Source organism: Microtus pennsylvanicus, chromosome 3 (assembly GCF_037038515.1).
Source record: "Microtus pennsylvanicus isolate mMicPen1 chromosome 3, mMicPen1.hap1, whole genome shotgun sequence".
Lineage (NCBI taxonomy): Eukaryota > Metazoa > Chordata > Mammalia > Rodentia > Cricetidae > Microtus > Microtus pennsylvanicus.
This window is the reverse complement of record NC_134581.1, coordinates 62,696,967-62,714,399: the sequence shown is the minus strand read 5'-3', so window position 1 is coordinate 62,714,399 and position 17,433 is coordinate 62,696,967. Positions and strand designations below refer to the sequence as shown.

At 50.3% G+C, this 17,433-nt stretch overlaps 1 protein-coding gene across 1 annotated transcript in view; it reads right to left on the bottom strand.

Moving 5' to 3' along the window:
* Nucleotides 1-17,433, bottom strand: part of Ccdc33 (coiled-coil domain containing 33) — a 99,112-nt gene that overhangs the window by 33,475 nt on the left and 48,204 nt on the right. The window contains 2 exon segments of the mRNA XM_075967777.1: nucleotides 10,662-10,795; nucleotides 11,351-11,480. Coding sequence (XP_075823892.1) covers nucleotides 10,662-10,795; nucleotides 11,351-11,480 — 264 coding nt within the window.

Genomic DNA, 17,433 nt, shown 5'->3' with positions numbered 1-17,433 from the left:
CTGAGGGGGAGGGAGGAAAAGCAGGCTGAGTGGGAGGGGGCAGGAGAGAGCAAAGCCTTGCGGATGAATTGCCTATTCAGGCCTTGCTTAGCTCTGCTAACCCCATTCTCTTCTGTATGCTCACCCCACAAGCTTGTTTATTTGCTTTTCTATTTGGCAGGCCTGCTGGGGCAGCATGGGGCTGAGAAGTGGCCCCTCAGTCTGTAGCTCCGTGGTGGTAGCCGATCCTGCTTCATTAGGACTGTAATTGGAGACTGACTTTGAAAGCTCAAAGAGATGCGTGGCCATGCACCAGCTCAGACTCAGCGCCTGGCCCAGCCCCTGTGCTGTGCCAACTGCCTCACACCGTGTGAGAAACATGGTGGGGAGAAGATGTCCAGCAGGCACTCTAACCAGCAGAGTGGGGTCTGTCGAGACAGCCTGGGCCAATGGCATTCCAAGCTGTTCGCATTGTAGGTCACCTGTCTTCCCGCCCTACCCTCAATACTTCTGCCGCCCTCCTCCGTACTCAGTCCCCTACATCCCTGGTCATGCAAAATGCAACAGCTCCTGCTTGCCCTGGCAATTACAAAGCAACCGGGCTGCAGCTGCTGTCCCTGGTGCTGAAAGTGCCCGCCTTCCGGCCAGCCCGCCTCTCGCCCCGCCTTGAGCTTTCTTGGTGGGGAACACAGGCTCTTAATTCAATTAGCTGGCCCTGAACCCTCCCCAGGGAGCCTGGAGCGGAAACTGACAAATTCTGTTTAACAAAGACATTTGTCCCCCGCCCCGCCAGGCTGAGGGCTCTGCTCTCCTGTATCCCGCTCATTAGGTATCTAACAAAGTGCGTCCCAAGAAATCTGCTTCCAATCGCTAGTAATTCAGGAGGCCTGATACAATTTTCTCCCTGATAAGGGTGGCTCGCCCGCTGGCAAGCACCATAATGAGCCCTGTGCAGTGGCTCCCCGATCAGTCACTGCTTTGTCATTTCCTGTGGGCAGCAGTTGTAGGTTCTTATCTCTCCAGCTGTAGGCGAGGCTCAGACAGCAAGCCCTTCAAGAGGTCTTGCCTCCCGTGCATATGGCCAGCCTCATTTACGGCATCCTGAGGGCTGGCTGCTGCAGCTGTGACAGGTTTGAGCATCTGGGTTGCTCTCCCAGCCCAAAAGGGCCCACGTGTTAATATTCGATGGACCCATGGTATATCTCTCAGGAAATGGTGTCAACCCCTGCCCCTCCCCAAAGCAGGGGTTAGGATGGGGGCGGTAAAGATTTTTTTTTTTTGAGACAGGGTTTCTCTGCGGTTTTGGAGCCTGTCCTGGAACTAGCTCTTGTAGACCAGGCTGGTCTCAAACTCACAGAGATCTTCCTGCCTCTGCCTCCCGAGTGCTGGGATTAAAGGCGTGCGCCACCACCGCCTGGCTAAGATTTTTATTTTTTTAATTCTGTTGGGGTGTTAGGATTAAATACAGCCCCGCCTGTGGCTTAGTGGATGGGCTGTGGGCGCATTCTCTCTTTATTCATGGAAAAATGAAATCATTTTTTCCTACCTCCATCAGCCCCTGTTCACAGCTGAACAGAACCATGCACTACTGCTGCTCAAAGATTTTCTCTAGTTGCCCATCATCTTTTGGCAAAGTCCAAACCTTGTGTCCTGGCACCCACCCAGTCCTTCCACAATCTGGGTCCCACTTACAAGTCTAAGATCACTGCTTACTACAGCATCCGTATGTCCCACAAGCCTCCTTGTTATTACATATGCTGGTCTCTGATACACCACCGCTTTCCCAACTTCCAAGCCAATGTCTGAAGTATAACTTAAGCCATGCCTCTGGGTGACACTTCCCCTGGGCTTATATTCTCAGTGTAGCACCTCATGCTGGATGCACAGGTGGTGATAATCTGTTGGAGTGCTTTCTTGTTGGGTGCAGGTCAGGGCCCAAATAAGCAGGACCCCAGTGAACTTATAGATGCATGATCTTGTCTGGGCCAGGGATCCATCTGGCTTGGCTGGAGGACTAGGTTAGAGTGAGTGGCCTGGTCTTGAGTTGGGGAGAATCCCTAGGCCAGCTCTCACTTCCTTAGAAGTTTTTCTAGAAGCATCTACTCTATTTCTTTCTCTCATGTCTTCGACCAACAAATTATGCATTGAGCTTGTAAAAAAAAAGCAGCAAAAGGATGTTTTAAACCTCACCCTGCCCAGCATCCGGACTTGGGACACTATTTCTTGAGAGGCATCTCAGGCTCATGTTCTCAAGGCAACAATGGTCCACAGGCTTGTGATAAATTAGAGATGAGCCTGAATTACTTGCACCCAGAAGCAGGCCTTCAAGTATCCATTTCTTCCATAGCCCTAGCTCTAGTCAGGGAAATTCTACAAATTTAACTCTGGAGAGAGATAATCACCTTTTTAAAATTTTTCCTTCTCAGAAAATTTTCTGCGAGAGCTGAGAGATGACTCAGGAGGTAAAGGTCTTTGCCATCAAGTCTGACAACCTGGGCTAGAACTGACTCCTGCAAGTTGTCCTCTGACCTCCATATGCACGCTATAAAGCACAATTGTGTGTGCATGCGCGTGCGCGCGCGTGTGCGCACACACACACACACACACACACACACACACACACGGCGGAAATTGCTGAGAAAACAAAGGTGGAGCTGGTGATGTTTATCTTCAGCACTTGACAGGCTTTCTGACGTCTGTATGAACAGAAAGCTGGTGGGGCAGCTGTCATCAGGGGCAGGTGCTGAGTGATGGATTAGTGGGGTTCTGATATTTCCCTAGCCCGATGCCCTGCCCCCATCTCTGAACTCAGTATGCTTGTCAGCAGCTCTGGGACACAGTGCTGAGAGCCCCCTCCTGTTCTGGGCCTCAGCACAGGCCCCAGCTCTCTTCCTCAGCACCTGTATGTAGGTTACAATTTTCTTTACAGATGAGGAAACGAAAGCTCCGAGGAGAGGCAGGTCTGAAGATGTGCCCTGTGCGTCACAGGTTGAGCATCTTGACTATAATTATGGGTGACCTGGACTCTGAGGTAGCACACGGGGTGGGGGGACTCTCAGTATGTTATAAAATCAGCATCTAGAGTGACCTTAAGTCTAGAAAATGGGCTGAGATGAAGGTGAGATACTATAAGCATATTGTAGCTTGTCTGACTTTGAAAGAGCTGAAGTACCAGGCGAGGGTGGGCTGTCCTACTCAGGTGCCATAGACTGGACTCCCTACTTCAGTGACCCTCGCTGCCTTGGAAGGATTCAAATGATCAGACTCTGGTTGCACGAACGGAGAACATGCATTTAGAAAAGGAGTGATGGTCTTGTGCCACCTAGTCCTGCCTATGGCGTTCCACTGTCTTGGAGGACATTTTAAGAGAATGGTCAAGAGTAGATAAACAGGAGTATGGGAATCAGAAGTGAAATGTGTGACCAGTCCATAAAGAGGGAGGGTTGGCTCAGGCTGGGGAGGTTGTGGTAGAAGCATACTATAACCCCAGCCCTCAGAAAGCTGAAGCAGTAGGATAAATTTGAGGCCAGCCTGGGATACACACCGAGACTCTGTTTCAAAAATAGAAAAGCGACAACCAAATTTGCAGGTGCTGGGAGGCCTGACATGAACATGAGCTCCCTGGAGATGGGCTGGGGAGGGAAAAGACAGGCCAGTGGGAGGGAACACAGGGGAAGGAGGCGGCTTACGAGGAGCTACAGAGGCTAGAGAAGGCTCCTGTCAGGAAGTGAGGGAGCTCTTGTCACGAGAAGCAAGCCAGAAGAGTCTATAGCACCGTGTGTGTGTGTGTGTGTGTGTGTGTGTGTGTGTGTGTGTGTGTGTTGGAAGAAGTACTAGACTCCCTCCTCTCTGAGGTAGGGGCTGTATCGGAAGAGTGACATGGGAGAGCATATTGTCCTCAGAGCATGCAGCACCCATGAAGGCAACTCCAGAGAAGGGAGAAGAAGGAGGTGGGAAGCTTGGAAGAAGGTGACAATCCCTGCCCCATGCCTTGTACCTTGGCCCTTGGGAATCTGAGACCTTTTTTTTAACCACCCCTACCTGTCCATTGTCTCTTCACCTTGGATAGGAAGCCCCTCTGGATTGGACCTGAGCCAGTGAGGGAAGGGTACTGTGAGAGAGAGGGATGGGGCAGAACTTTCCGTGTCCTGCCATCTGGCCTGAAGGAGTGAGGACAAGAGCATAGGGGACCACAGGGAAGGCAGCCAGGGATATTGTGAAATGTTGGAAGGGGAAGTGTCTCTCTTCTGGGCCCATCCTCCTGCTATGATGTTGTTTTCAGAGCTGGACTCTTTGAGGGTGGGAATAGGATCTTCCCAAGGACAGGCTAACAGAGAGAGCATGTCACTCTGGATATTGGCTGTCCAGGCAAATGAGTTTGTTGGGGAAATGGAGGCAGTTTTGGGTCAAGATTTCTCTAAGGACCAACTCAAAGCAATCACATGGTGTTTTCGAAGAATTCATCCAAAACCTGTCTGATTGTATTTGTCCTCTGCCCTGTCTCTCTAGGCACCTGGCTGACTTTGCCCTTGGCTGGTAGCCAGAAAGGACTTTGTAATGAAGGCACCAGGGTGGTCCCTTTTCATGGCCTCAAGTGTTGCTCTACCACACTTCCAGGGAGAAAGGGAGTAGTGGGTCAAAGGGACTGTGTCTGCCACCTGTCTCTAAGAGCGGGGCCTTAAATGCACCTCCTTGTAAGAGATTCCCCGCATCCAAGGGGCTCCAAGTCTTCCCCGTGTCCTTAAATGTTGCAGGCTAAGGAGGGGTGGCCACATACAAGAAGCCTGATCTCTGCCTGCCTGATGTCCCTCAACCCTGGTCAGCCACTGAATCTTGAATCCTAACCCTGAGAGAGGGAACTGTCCCTAAGACCAAAGTGCTCATGTGGCCCCCGTCCTGTCTCACTTAAAAGGAGGTGCGTTTCCTGGCAGAGGCAAGAATGGGCCCACTCAACACTTACTGTGTGCACGCCAGGGTCAGGTGAGGGGTATCTACTCATCTTGGGCTGCACATCAAAGAGGCTGCCTGCAAGCTGGAGGGCTCCCAGGATGTGGTGGAATTATTAAAAAAAAGGCAGGCTGCCTTGCTTGGAGAAGCAAATCCTCTTGTGGGGGTGAGGAACAACACACCCATCTCTTCAAAGAGAAAAGGATGAGATCAAAGCGGGAAAGCAGGAGGCCAAAGGTTGATTCCTGCCTGTCTGTGGAGTGGTCCTGGGCTCATGAATTCTTAGCGCCTACACCCTCCAAAGTCCACTTTGGAGGACCAGGCGCATGCATTGTACTTCACACACACTGTACTTCACACACCTGCATGTTTTGTTCAGGCGGTCTCCTACATATGCAACTCCAGCTTCAGACAGATCCCCAGAGGCAGCAAACACCCACAGAGATGCAATACATCAGGGTAACCCCCCCCCCCCCCGCCGCCACTGACAATCCCCTCTGAAGCATAATATTCCAACCCAGAGCTAATGCTTGCCAATCACTGAGCTGGCAGGCTGTGGTCGCTGATCAATCTGCCAGCATGCCTGCTGACTGATGGTGCCATCCATGCGGAAGGCTTGCTGGGTGTGCTGCAGCCATGGAAGGCCAAGCTGGGAACATGGTGCAAGGAGAGGCCCAGGAGAGGCAGGGGATCTCAGTCGGAGTCTCTCAGTCAGCTGCTGTGTCATGTGGGGCTGTTGCTAAGGGGAGTGAGATTGCTGTCATGGCAAAGCAAGGGGAGAGGATAGGATAACCACCTACAGTGGTGGTTGTGGCTGAAGATGTTCCTGTCCAGATTTGTTGAGAGAGACCTCTGCTGCCTCCTTTTGGACATCCTACCACACTCCTGTCCCTGATCTCTGAGAGTCGCTGGCACAGAAACCATGGGTATGGCAGACTGAGCTTGGCAAATGACCAAGGAGCTAGAACAACCTGTGCTGAACCTTCAGCCCTCAGGCTTGGAGCCCTTCCTCTCTACGCCCATCCTGGTCACATGCAAGGAGTTACCCAAGGATAGACTTGTCAGTTGTGCTGGTCAGGTGTCCCAAGACACCTGCCACCTCGAGCTGCTCTGTGCAGCTAGAATGCACACAGGACTCTGGTGCCTTGTCCCTGGTGGTGACTCCTGGAGCTTTTAGGCTGTGCTGGGAGGAATTACTGGGTGGTCCTTGTTCTGAGTCTGCCATCACTGGCCCATAGACTGCACATGGAGGAGCATAGCACGGACCACAAAGCTCAAGTCTGCTCCAAGGTGGAACATCAAGATGGAAGGATCCTGGTCTCTCACAGTAGCTAAGCTCCAACTTTACTCAGATTGGGATGGCAAACAGCCTTTCCAGGGACTCTGGATTTTATCATCTCAAGGATCATTAGGCTGTATATTGCTAACCAGTATCTACTCATGAACCTATGTATTCATTCTAGGCTCCATCCTTTGATGTCTGTAAAGAGAAAGATTTCTTGGTCTTGTTTATTGTACTCTCTCTTAACCCCAGTACACAAGGGTTGATGCATACTGATAGCAGGTGTGTGAGAATAATGACACTTTATCGTGAAGGTGATGGGGATCCAGGGAGAGGGCCCCTGTAGATTGACCCGTTCACCAATTCTCAACACTCTTCATTTGACCCTTAGTGGGAAGATGACAAAAGAATTAGTGTCTATACTGGGTGAGGGTCATGCCCAAAACTAGTTGAGAATTAATATACCTTGAGGAACACGGGTTTTGTAACCCCAGGACATGCCCCCACTTCAACCCACAAGGTCACATGGTGAAATTTTTGAGCTGCCCAGTGCCTGGCATGTAGGAAGTTCTCCTTAGATCTGTATAGCAAGACAGATGTCATATACTCCTTATGTCTGTACAGCACAGAGATGGCTGTCGTTGCAGCAAGGGCCTGATGACAAGTCCACTCACACCAGCACCGCCACAGCCACTCCCCTAACTTGGTCTTCAGCATGGTAGAGTCAAATGAGTCACTTACTGGTTAGCTCTCAGCTGGCATCTCCATGGAACAGCTGAGCTACAGAGAGACTGTGTGGACACAGGAGTGAAATGTCCGTCATTTTACCTCTGGTGGACATATGCATCAAATGCAGGCACCATTGAAGAGGTGTGTGCCCATGCAAATCTGTGCGCATGTGACTGTCCTTGTGTAAACACTCATGCGTGGCTGCATGAACATGTAGACATGTGTAGAACGTCTGTGAACAAATTCGTGATGGCTGGGTCTGCATTTCTGCCAGTACTATTTTTTTTTCTGGTATACACCTAATCTTGGTCTCTTTTTTCCCCCTTTCTTCTTAGAAATCCATTACTAAAAGGTTTCTCCCCCACCTCTAGGGGAAGGGGGCTAAGGAAAGGGAAAGCTAAAATCACAAGGCCCAGATCAAAACACTCAGCAGCTAAATGAATTCGGCAGCGTTTTCCCGCATGACTTGGAGGGATAATTTAGTGAGGCCGCCAGCTGGAAGGAAAGGGATTAATTCTGCACTTAGCACAGTTCCAGTGAATAATTCATCACTGGAGACCTTTGTGCCCAGCCTCTGGGCAACAGGGGACAAGTCCTACCCACCTGCCTGTTGCCTGCCTGTCCCCATCATCCTCCCAGCCAGGGCTACCTAGCTCTTTTTTCTTCTCTGGCTGCAGAGTGCATGTGTCCTGGGGCAAGACAGGAGGCAGAGGGAGATGGCAAGAGACTGGTAGTGGCTATTGACAGATCCTAGACCCTGAGAAGGCTTGGGATTCTCTAAGATGTATTTTTCCTTTCCCCGCTTCTCCTTTCTTAGGATTGAAACATTTTTAATTGAAATTTTTAGTTATTATACATGGCACACATGTTATTATTAGTGATTATGCTTGAGCATGAGCATGTGTGTGTGTGTGTGTGTACATACACATAAATGTCAGAGCGCAACTTTGTGTACTCAGCTCTCTCCTAATATACATGAGTTCTAGGAATCCAGTTCAAGCTGTCAGACTTGAGCCATCTCAGCAGTCCTGAGTCTTTTGCTTTGGGCGACTTCTCTGTGGGTTTTCTGACTCTCGCCTTTGGTTTAGTGGTGAGGACAGGTGTGGGTGCCATGAGCAGGGATTAGAGGGCTCTGGAGAGGATGATGGTGACCACACTGGGGCTTTTGTGCCGTCATCTTCCCAGCCTCCTCATGCCACATAGCATGGAATTCCCACATTCTTCATGGGTAAGGACAGAAGGCTCTGAACTACCCCACAGCTGTCGGATTTTTTCTGTCCTGAGAAGCTAGCAAGAGCAGATTAGCCCTTAATCAGCTCGTGAACATTTCCTGGGTTTGTGGTCAGGTTGCCCACACCCTGGTACCAGAGGGGAAAGTGGAGAGGTTACAGAGGGTGACTTTCACTAGTGGGTCCACTAGAGCCGTGGCCTGTGTCAGAGCCGGAGTCAGCCACATGGATCAACTCTGCTGTGGCCAGCAGTACCCCAAAATGAGTCACCAAGCCCCCACACATTAATGTTGAGATAGCCAAATAGCCATCGCTTTCATGATTCTGTTGGGCTGTCTGACACAGCGGCCCCTTAGACAAGATGATGATCCCTTTTTTTTTTTTTTTTTTAAAGCACAGAGTCTTCTCTGGCTGCTGACAGAAGAGAAAGAATTTCAAAGTGTGCTGGGGACTGGCTGTGCCTGCTGGCATCGCAGTACAGGGACCCTGGTAAGAAGGCATGTGGGCGGTCTCCCGAAGCTGAGAGCAGCCTGGCTAGCAGCCAGCAAGGAATCAGGGCCACCAGTCTTACACTGCAAGGAACTAGATCCTGCCTGCACCCCTAAAAGAACCCCTGTCATCTCCACGGAACTTTGACTCCCAGTTAAGCTGGAAAGGGTTAGGTTAGGTTGGGACAGAGTGTGCAGCCCTTTGTTCGTGGCTTTTCCTAATTGGAGCACTCTGCCTGGTTTCCTGGGGCCTCAAACCCCCTCAGAACTCCCTAGCTAAACCTGCAGGTTCTTTCTTCTTCCTGATCCCAAGCCCTGAGGGTCAGCCCCTGTAAAAGACATCGTCACTCACTTTATGGTTCTGGGGGCCATGTCTGACCTTTCTCCCTTACCTCAGAGGAAAGAAGTTGGAAGGAGAGATTCACCGTGGGGGCCTCTCCATTGATGGTTTTCAGGTGGGTGTCCTGGGGAGGAGAAGGGGTAGTGAGTCTACATGGCCAACACAGGCAAGGCCTCTGCCCCACCTCTTGTTCTGGCTTCCCCGGGAAGAGTGTGGGAGGGAGGGATGCCTGAGCTGGCCTTCTGCCTCTGTTCCAGCACCGCCTCCACACGGCCCTTCTCACTCCATTCGACACCTGACTGGCACCTCCACACTCATCTTCTGGCAGAGCAGAAGTTCCTGCTTGCTGTTATGTCAGAAGTATTTAGGGAAATGTATTTAGGCACAGAAATAGACAATGGTGTTGGGTATGGCGGCTCTTGCCTGTAGTCCCAGCACTTGGTGAGTGGAGGCAAGGGGATTAAGAACTCAAAGTTACCATTGGCTACATAGCAAGGTTTGACCCAGTCTGGGATACCTGAGACCCTGTTTATATATATATATATATATATATATATATATATATATATATATATATATACACAGTAATGACAAAATTATTTTTTCCAATGGGGATTGAACTTTTCCTCTTGCAAGCTTGCATACTAGGCAAGTGTTCTTTCACTAAAGCTACATTCCAAGCCTTTAAATTTTTTTTTCACCTTTTATTTTGAGATAAGGTTCCCCACACTGGTCTCAAAATCATTCTGTAGCCCATACAAACCTCAAAGTTTCCATCCTCCTGCCCAGCTTCTGGAGTAGCCAGAATTTATAAGCTCCGCCAGGCTAGACATTATTGGAATCTATTCTAAGTGCTTTATGTATTTCCTGGCTAAATCCCATAACAACCCTGTGAGCAAGCGCAGTTCTGTGTGTGTGTGTGTGCATATGCTATGTGTGTGCATATGTGTGTGCATGAGTGTGTACATGTATGTGTATGTATGTGTATATATGTGTACGTGTGTGCATGTGTACGTGTGTGTGTGTTATAGGCAAGGAAACTGAGGCACAGATAGTATTTTCCTCACAGAAAGGAATATGGTCACCTGTAAAGCTGGCAAGAGGTGAAGCCGGAATCTGAGCTCCATCAGTCTACCCCCCAGAGCCTGAGTGTAGTAGCCCTCTGTGTATTGTGTTGGATGTGTGAATAGAGATGAGAAATGAGGCCTAGAGAGGTCGTCATCTGTCCCAGGTCCTACAGGAAGATGGGGTAAGGAAAGCCTTGGGCCCAGCTCTGGGAAAGCCTGAGCTCTTGCTCTTACCCCCTGAGGCCCCAGGTTTGCTTTTTCAGGGGCTCACCCTGGCTTGTCTCTCAAGCTCCACAGGTAAGACCAGTCTTCGTGTTCCTCACACCTGCAGGTGGGCACTCTGATAAGTGTGAGGCTGTTAAGAAGTCACATTCAACTGGGTGCCTTCAATCCCAGGACTCAAGAGGCAGAGGTGGGCAGATCTCAGTTTGAGGCCAGCCTGACCTACAGAGCAAGTTCCAGGATAGCCAGGGCTACACAAAGAAAGCCTGTCTTGATTCCCTTCCTCTCAAAAGACACCATTATTCCCTTCTGTAGGTGTGACCATGGAGCTGGAGTGGGTGGTATCATGTGGAGGACCAACCAATGGTAGGGACTTACAGTGATGGGGAGCCGTTCCACACACAGCCCTTTCAAGCCTTTTCCTGTCAACATCTTGTGGTACAGACGAGGCTTTAGTGGTAGCACGGAGACACCCAGGGGCTGTTTGAGGGTCCATGGTTCACTGCTTTTCACTGTGGGAGGAAGGACCAACTGAAGCTCCTGTCAACAACTTCCTGTTCCTGTTGCCCAGATTCCTAGATGGGTTTTTAGACAGGCTCCATCCTTGGCATTGGACATGCAACTCTCTAGGTTCCCACTGCCCCTGGTTCCCTGCCTCCCATTTTCCCTTATACACACACACTTTACCAGATTCAGAGATTTATCAGTTCAGAGTGACTCTAAGCAGATAGGTATTCTTCTGACTCATCCTGTCTCCATCCTCTAGTCTGTGTGTGTGTGTGTGTGTGTGTTCCTCTGCCATTCTCCAGTACACCCTCTTCTCACTGATGGATGCTACGGTGTCCAGGCAGGGATAGGCCCACAATTCCTGGCCTGTGCTCCGTAGCTGCCCTATGGATGTGGATTGAAACTAGACCTTCTTCTAGTCTTTGCCTGTACTGGGGGTTCCTGGCTCCTGGAGATCCTTAGGCAGTCCTTACAAGAAAGAGGCAGAGGCAGGCTGTCCAAATGTCCCTTAATAAGATTCTCCTGATGAATTTTGCCCTGATGGGACACTGGGCACTTACTTGAAGCAGAAGGGTAATACTCCAGCACCAGTGCTGTGTCCTCTGAGAAACTGGTGGCTCCATCTCGGCCTTGGAAGAGGAAGGACTGGTTCCATATGGGCTGCTCTGGGGGTCCCCCGGGCCTGGACAGCTGGAAGAATGAGAGAGCAGCCGTGGGGTCATCCTTTCTTCTAGGTTTGGAGCACATGTATCCGTTTGTTCCAGTTATAAAAAGGCAAAAACTGTGTACCTCTGGTCCTCAACGAACTCCCCTTTTAACCAAGACCACGCCTCTAGAAACCCCAATCTTCTTTAACACAGCAAAAAGGTTGAAAGCAAAAGGATTCTTTCTGAGCACCCAAAACAATGACGTCATCCCAAAGCCCTCACTCCTTAGCCCTGTAGAAACTTGTTTGTACTTTACTTTTTATGTAGAAAGACACTCTAGGTAGCTGGCTTTCCAGACAGCAGCACTTTAAAAAGATAGGGTTGGAAGCTGAGCACAGCAGCATGTGCCTGTGACCCCAGTGGAGGTGGGACCAGGAGGACCAGGAACTCAAGGTCTCTGCTAACACAGGGAATTCAAGAACAGCCTGCGCTGTACCAGACGGGTACCAGAAAGAGGTAGGGGATTCTGGTAAAGCAACCACAAACCGAGTTTGGTGGCTCACACCTACAGGACCAGGGAGGCTAAAGAAGGATCACAAATATTAGAGGCCAACCTGAGCTACATTAGTGAAACCATCTTGGAAAATGCAACAGAAAGAGAACCAGAGTTCAGTTCCCAGCACCCACATCAGGCAGCACGATTAGAGGTGGTCACCCCACCGAGGCGGTCACCCCACCGAGGCGGTCACCCCACAGATGCGGTCACCCACAGACGCGGCGGTCACCTATAACTCTACTGATAACTCTGGGATCTTCTGACCTCCAAAGGCACACATATATTCATATGCCTATAAGCCACAGACACACACAAAAACAATAAAAATTTTAAAATTAAAAAAAAAAGGTAAATAAAAGGAAGGGGGAACTCCTATATTCTTACATTAAGACAACCACTCAAACTGGGCAGTGGTGGCGCATGTCTTTAATCCCAGCACTTGGGAGGCAGAGGCAGGCAGATCTCTTGAGTTCGAGGCCAGCCTGGTCTACAGGACAACACAGAGAAACCCTGTTATCAGAAAAAAAAAGATGGTCACTCAATACCACCGTGTTCCCATTTTGTCTGCGCACATTTTTTTTGTCTAATTACCACTCTGCACTTTTCCGTTCACACTCAAAACAGAAGCACACCCAGAGTCTCAAGAAACTCCCGATACTCATGACTTTAGTAACTTCAAGATATCCTATGTTTGGTGGCACAGACCTCTAATCCCAGCACTTGAGAGGTAGAGGCAGGAGGATTGGGAGTTCAAGGACAACTTGGGCTATATAAAGAGTTGGAGGATACCTTAGCTATGTAGCAAATTTGAGGCCAGCCTGGGTTACATATGACCCTCTTAAAAATCAAAACAGACTCAAAAAACCAAAAAAAAAAAAAAAAAAAAAAAAAAAAAAATCAAAACAGAGTCCATCTTCCCCAGAAGATGCGTTATCATGTCCAATTGCCCTGATTTTTCCTTCTTTTAAAGTTTTTAATGTGTGTGTGCGTGTGTGTGCATATGTGCGTGTGTGTGTGTGCACCACAACACATATGCAGAGGTCAAAGAAAAACTTGCTTGAAGTAACTTTCTTCTTCCACCATGTGGTAGATTTTGGATAATCAAACTCAAATTGTCAGGCATGGAAGCAAACACCTTAGCGCTCTGAGCCATTTTGCTCTCCCATTTTCTGGTATTTTTTTCCTCCGACGACACTGTACTGGGTGTTCCTTGCTGCACACCTCTGCACCCCAGACTTTTCCCAGTGCAAATACCTAAAGTACTGCTCAGTGAAAACATTTTCAAGCTCTAAAGTGCTTGCTAGATGTGTGTAGTGTTCCCCAGTGCTGTACCAACATCCACAGGCCCTGTCTATTCCACACAAGTTACCCCAGACCTGTCCAGAAGGCCACACAGCTCCTCAGACCCCGGAACGTGGAGGGCACACATGGGCATGGCTTGGAAGAGGAAATGTGGCAGTGCTGACTAATACCCAAAGAGGGAGACTCTGGGTGGTCCCCAAACCTCAGAGGAAGCAGAGCCAGAAGAGGCCCTGAAGGGGGATGTGACATGGTGAAAGAAGAGGGGAGGGGCTTCCAGTGGGAGAGTGACACAGCCACAAAGTGTGGAGGAGGCATACAGCTTAGGACACGCAAAGGACCCTGGAAGGGAGTGGGGGGACTCATGGAAAATCCCAGAACCCACATAAATGGTGGAAAAATAGCTGCATGATCTCTGCATGGGCTGTCTTGCCACTGCCCTGCCCGGGGCCACCAGCTACAGTGGCAGGGGTCCTATGTTTTGTTCCCCTGGGGGGATTAGCAATCCTAGGAAAAGGTCAGCACAAACACTCCAGGGGTTACTGATGTTAGACAGAGGAATATCAGTGCAGGCCTACTCCTCCTGACTGGGCGGGGCTCTCACGTCTGTTACACTAGTAGGCTTGCTGTGGTCCTCAGGAGTCTTGCCAAGGCTTGTCTGAATCTCCCTGTCCCCAAGGAGACGGTCTGTGGTCAGCACGGGGTCAGATGAGCACTAGGATGGTGGCTGGAGTCACGGACACAACCCTAAGATGTCACGGTGGAAGCTCAGGGAGGGTCAGTAGTCGAGGCCCCAGAAGCCAGACCTGAGTTCTGTGGAGCTTGGTATTGGTCTCTTAGGATTGATCCCCACGCTATGACCCTCCCACATCCTGGGTATCAGAGGGGGGTGTCCACATTGCCTGGGCCAGCTGCCAGGCCCCAAGGCCCCCAGGGAGGAGGGACTGTGACTTGGTTTCTTGCTGCCTCATTGTTGCCCCTATCCTGGGAAAGGGTTATTTAATGGATGCTAAGCTGTCTGCTGTGGGACTTATTAACAGATCTAAATGGAGTCTACATGGCAAGAGGTGGTAAGTGGCTGCTGCCCAATGAGGGACAGCCTTTCCCTGAAAGGGTCCCAGGGTAAGTCCCTAGGAGAAAGCCCTTCATACCTGGAATATCAGAGGGCGGATAATACATATTTTCTCTTTCTCCTCTCTCTCTCTCTCTCTCTCTCTCTCTCTCTCACACACACACACACACACACACACTCGTGTGTGTAGGACTCACAGTTAAATAAAAATCTGTTATCAGCCCCGTGAAGAGGCAAGTGCTAGTGGCTGATCTGAATGCTGTGCAGGGGTGAGGGCGTGGGGTGGGGATAGGGTAGACATGGCCTGAAGATGCTAATGGGAAAGGCTATGGTGGGCTTTGGAATTAAGGAATATCATTAACCCTCAGCTGTGATCTTCAGAAAAGCCATTAACCCTCTGCCACTGAGGCAGACCTGCCTTCCCTGGGGACAGAGCCTTCATTCCAGGGGCCCTTGTCCCTTCCTTCTCCTTCTATTTCCCCTGGACTCACCCTGGCTCTCACCCTCATCCACTGCTGTCTGCTCTGCCCAGGAACAGCGGAGGCGTGCTGTGAGGAAGAGCTGATGGCTGCTGGTGCTGCCCGGGGCTCCCGGCAAGCTAGGACCCTTGGCTCTGGGCCCACTTTAAACTTATTGTTTGGATCACAGCAGGTCCCTTTCCCTCTCTGGGACTTAGTTGTTCTTTTTTGTTTGTTTGTTTTTGGTTTTGTTTTGGTCAAATAAATGCCTCTTGCTTCACACTTTGAAAGCTGTTTGCAAGGCTGAAGGAGACAATGGATGTTTTTCTAGTAGGCGGAAGTTCAGTTTGACTTAACTTAGCAAATATTGCCTGGGACGCCCTGACGGACACTCATAGGGTGTCATTGACTGTGGGAGAGCTAGAGGCAGACTCTGGCTCTTCCTAGAGCGTATCTTCCAAGAGTATAGAGTCTTTCTACGATGTGAATAAATACCCACCCATTCCTGCCACCGTGCAGCGGCCTGATCAAGTTCTTGTGGTAGCAGTTAGGATACGTGAAGAGAAAGCCACACTGCTTAAGACTATGGGGCAGGGAAGAGCTGAGAGTTGAGGTCAAGGTTGAAGGTGAGAGAGGACTAAGACAGAGAACAGTGGAAGAGTCTTCCCCGAGGCTGGGTGAGAATTGGAGTGATGAGCTCCCGTATCTGGACAAACAGTACACAGGTAACTGGGGCTTGGTTCTGTGTGAGAGAGGGCTGAAGGGGCCCAGGGAAGCCTGTGGTTCGGGCAGGGCATCCCTTACCTGTTTCTGGAAAGGGAAGGCTGCGACAATGGTCCAGGCAAGAACAGCAGCCAGTACTCGAGCGAACCCAGGGTGATGGGAAAGACTCTAAGAGCTTGGGAAGACTGAGAGACTGGGGCAGGGTGAGATGACAGGCACAGATGGTTCTTCTCCTCCATTTGTTTCACTCTTGGGAGCTCTGCCCCCATGTTGCAGGTTGTGAGAGCTACAGGAGCAAGCAGATGGGTCCAGCTCACAAGTCTATGTCCAACCGGATATGTCTGATCTATCGCTTGATTCACCAGAGCCCAGGTTTTGTCATCCTCACCAGGCTGGGGAAGGAGCAGAACAGACTGGGGGTGACCTGGTACGTTCTGTGGAACAGACTGGGGGTGACCTGGTACGTTCTGTGGAACAGACTGGGGGTGACCTGGTATGTTCTGTGGAACAGACTGGGGGTGACCTGGTACGTTCTGTGGAACAGACTCAGGGTGACCTGGTACGTTCTGTTCTTGCCTCACAGTCAGAAGCTAGAGCCCTCTTATCCAGGTGGCTCCTTTCTTCACAGCTGCTGACTTAGGCTATCAGCAAGTCAGAACCACACCCTCCTTAGGAAATGGCTCAAGGAAGTGCTTATGACCCGACTCTGACCAATGAGACCAGAAGGAAGATTGGTTGGGAACTTAGTAGGAGGAGTTAGTTACTAGTTTCTCACAAAAACCTAGCTCTTTACTAGCCTTTGATCATCTCTGGGCCAGAAACCTGGGACACTTGCTGCCAGGAGCAGTTAGTCGCCCAAATGATCACTGCTAGGTGTCAGAGATCATGTCCTGAAGGGCTACCACGGGGTGGCATATGATGCCGAGACTGTGATGTATGGCGGTAGAGAGGTCTATCTGAGTTGGGGTTTCCGTGGGGCTCATCACAGGCATCAGGTGCAATGATAAGGCTGGCCTCAGGGGGAGTTCTATCATAAAGACTGTGAAACTCTGAAGGAGACAGAAGGGACTCCTGGCCTGGGTTAGCTCTTTTAGTCTAACCACCTAGTCAGGTAGGAGTCAATAGGTCTGGAGGAACCATATGGTTTGTTGAAGGTCACACACTAGCAAGCTACAGAGCTAGACTCCAACCTAGGTCTGCTGGGTCTAGCAACCACTCCCCAGGGGTTGTGGGAAACGCACAGCACTCCAAGATGTCAAAGAAGACCAGACTTGGAAATTACCTGGTTCAGTCCCCACTCCGTCAACTGTAAAGACCATGAAGCGCAGAAGGGACAGGTAGGGGACTGTGTACTCTCTAGGCTCAGAATTCATGACAGGATCCCTCTTACTTCCCAGCCTGTCTCTCTCGTTTTCCCTGTTGGCTCCTGGGCCTCTCTGCACAGGCTACATGTAGCTTTAGACCTTATTCAGCGGCCACCATACTGGGTAACCTTAAGCAAGTGTCTTGTTGCTGAGCTCTGGCCTTGAGTCCCACACTTGGGAAAAGCACTGGAGAGCTCTGTCAGGAGGAGTGCCTTGCCCTTTTATGTGTAGTAGGCAGTGGAGACAGCCAGTGGTCAGGCCTGGAGAGGCTCACTCATTAAAGCAGGCAGTATCTCCTGTCCCTTGGGACAGCTGCCGGTTGGTTCATAATTTTCTGCGCAAATGCAGGGCCATGTGTGAGGTGACTCTGGGGAAATCAGGCCGAGGATTGGTTTGATTTTGAAGCTGTCCCCATGATCCCCCCTTTATCCCACCCTTCCCTGCCTACCATCACTCCTGCCTGCGTCTGAACCTTCTTTAAATGTCTGCCTTTACATGAAAGCTAGGGCTCCAATCGAGTGTCT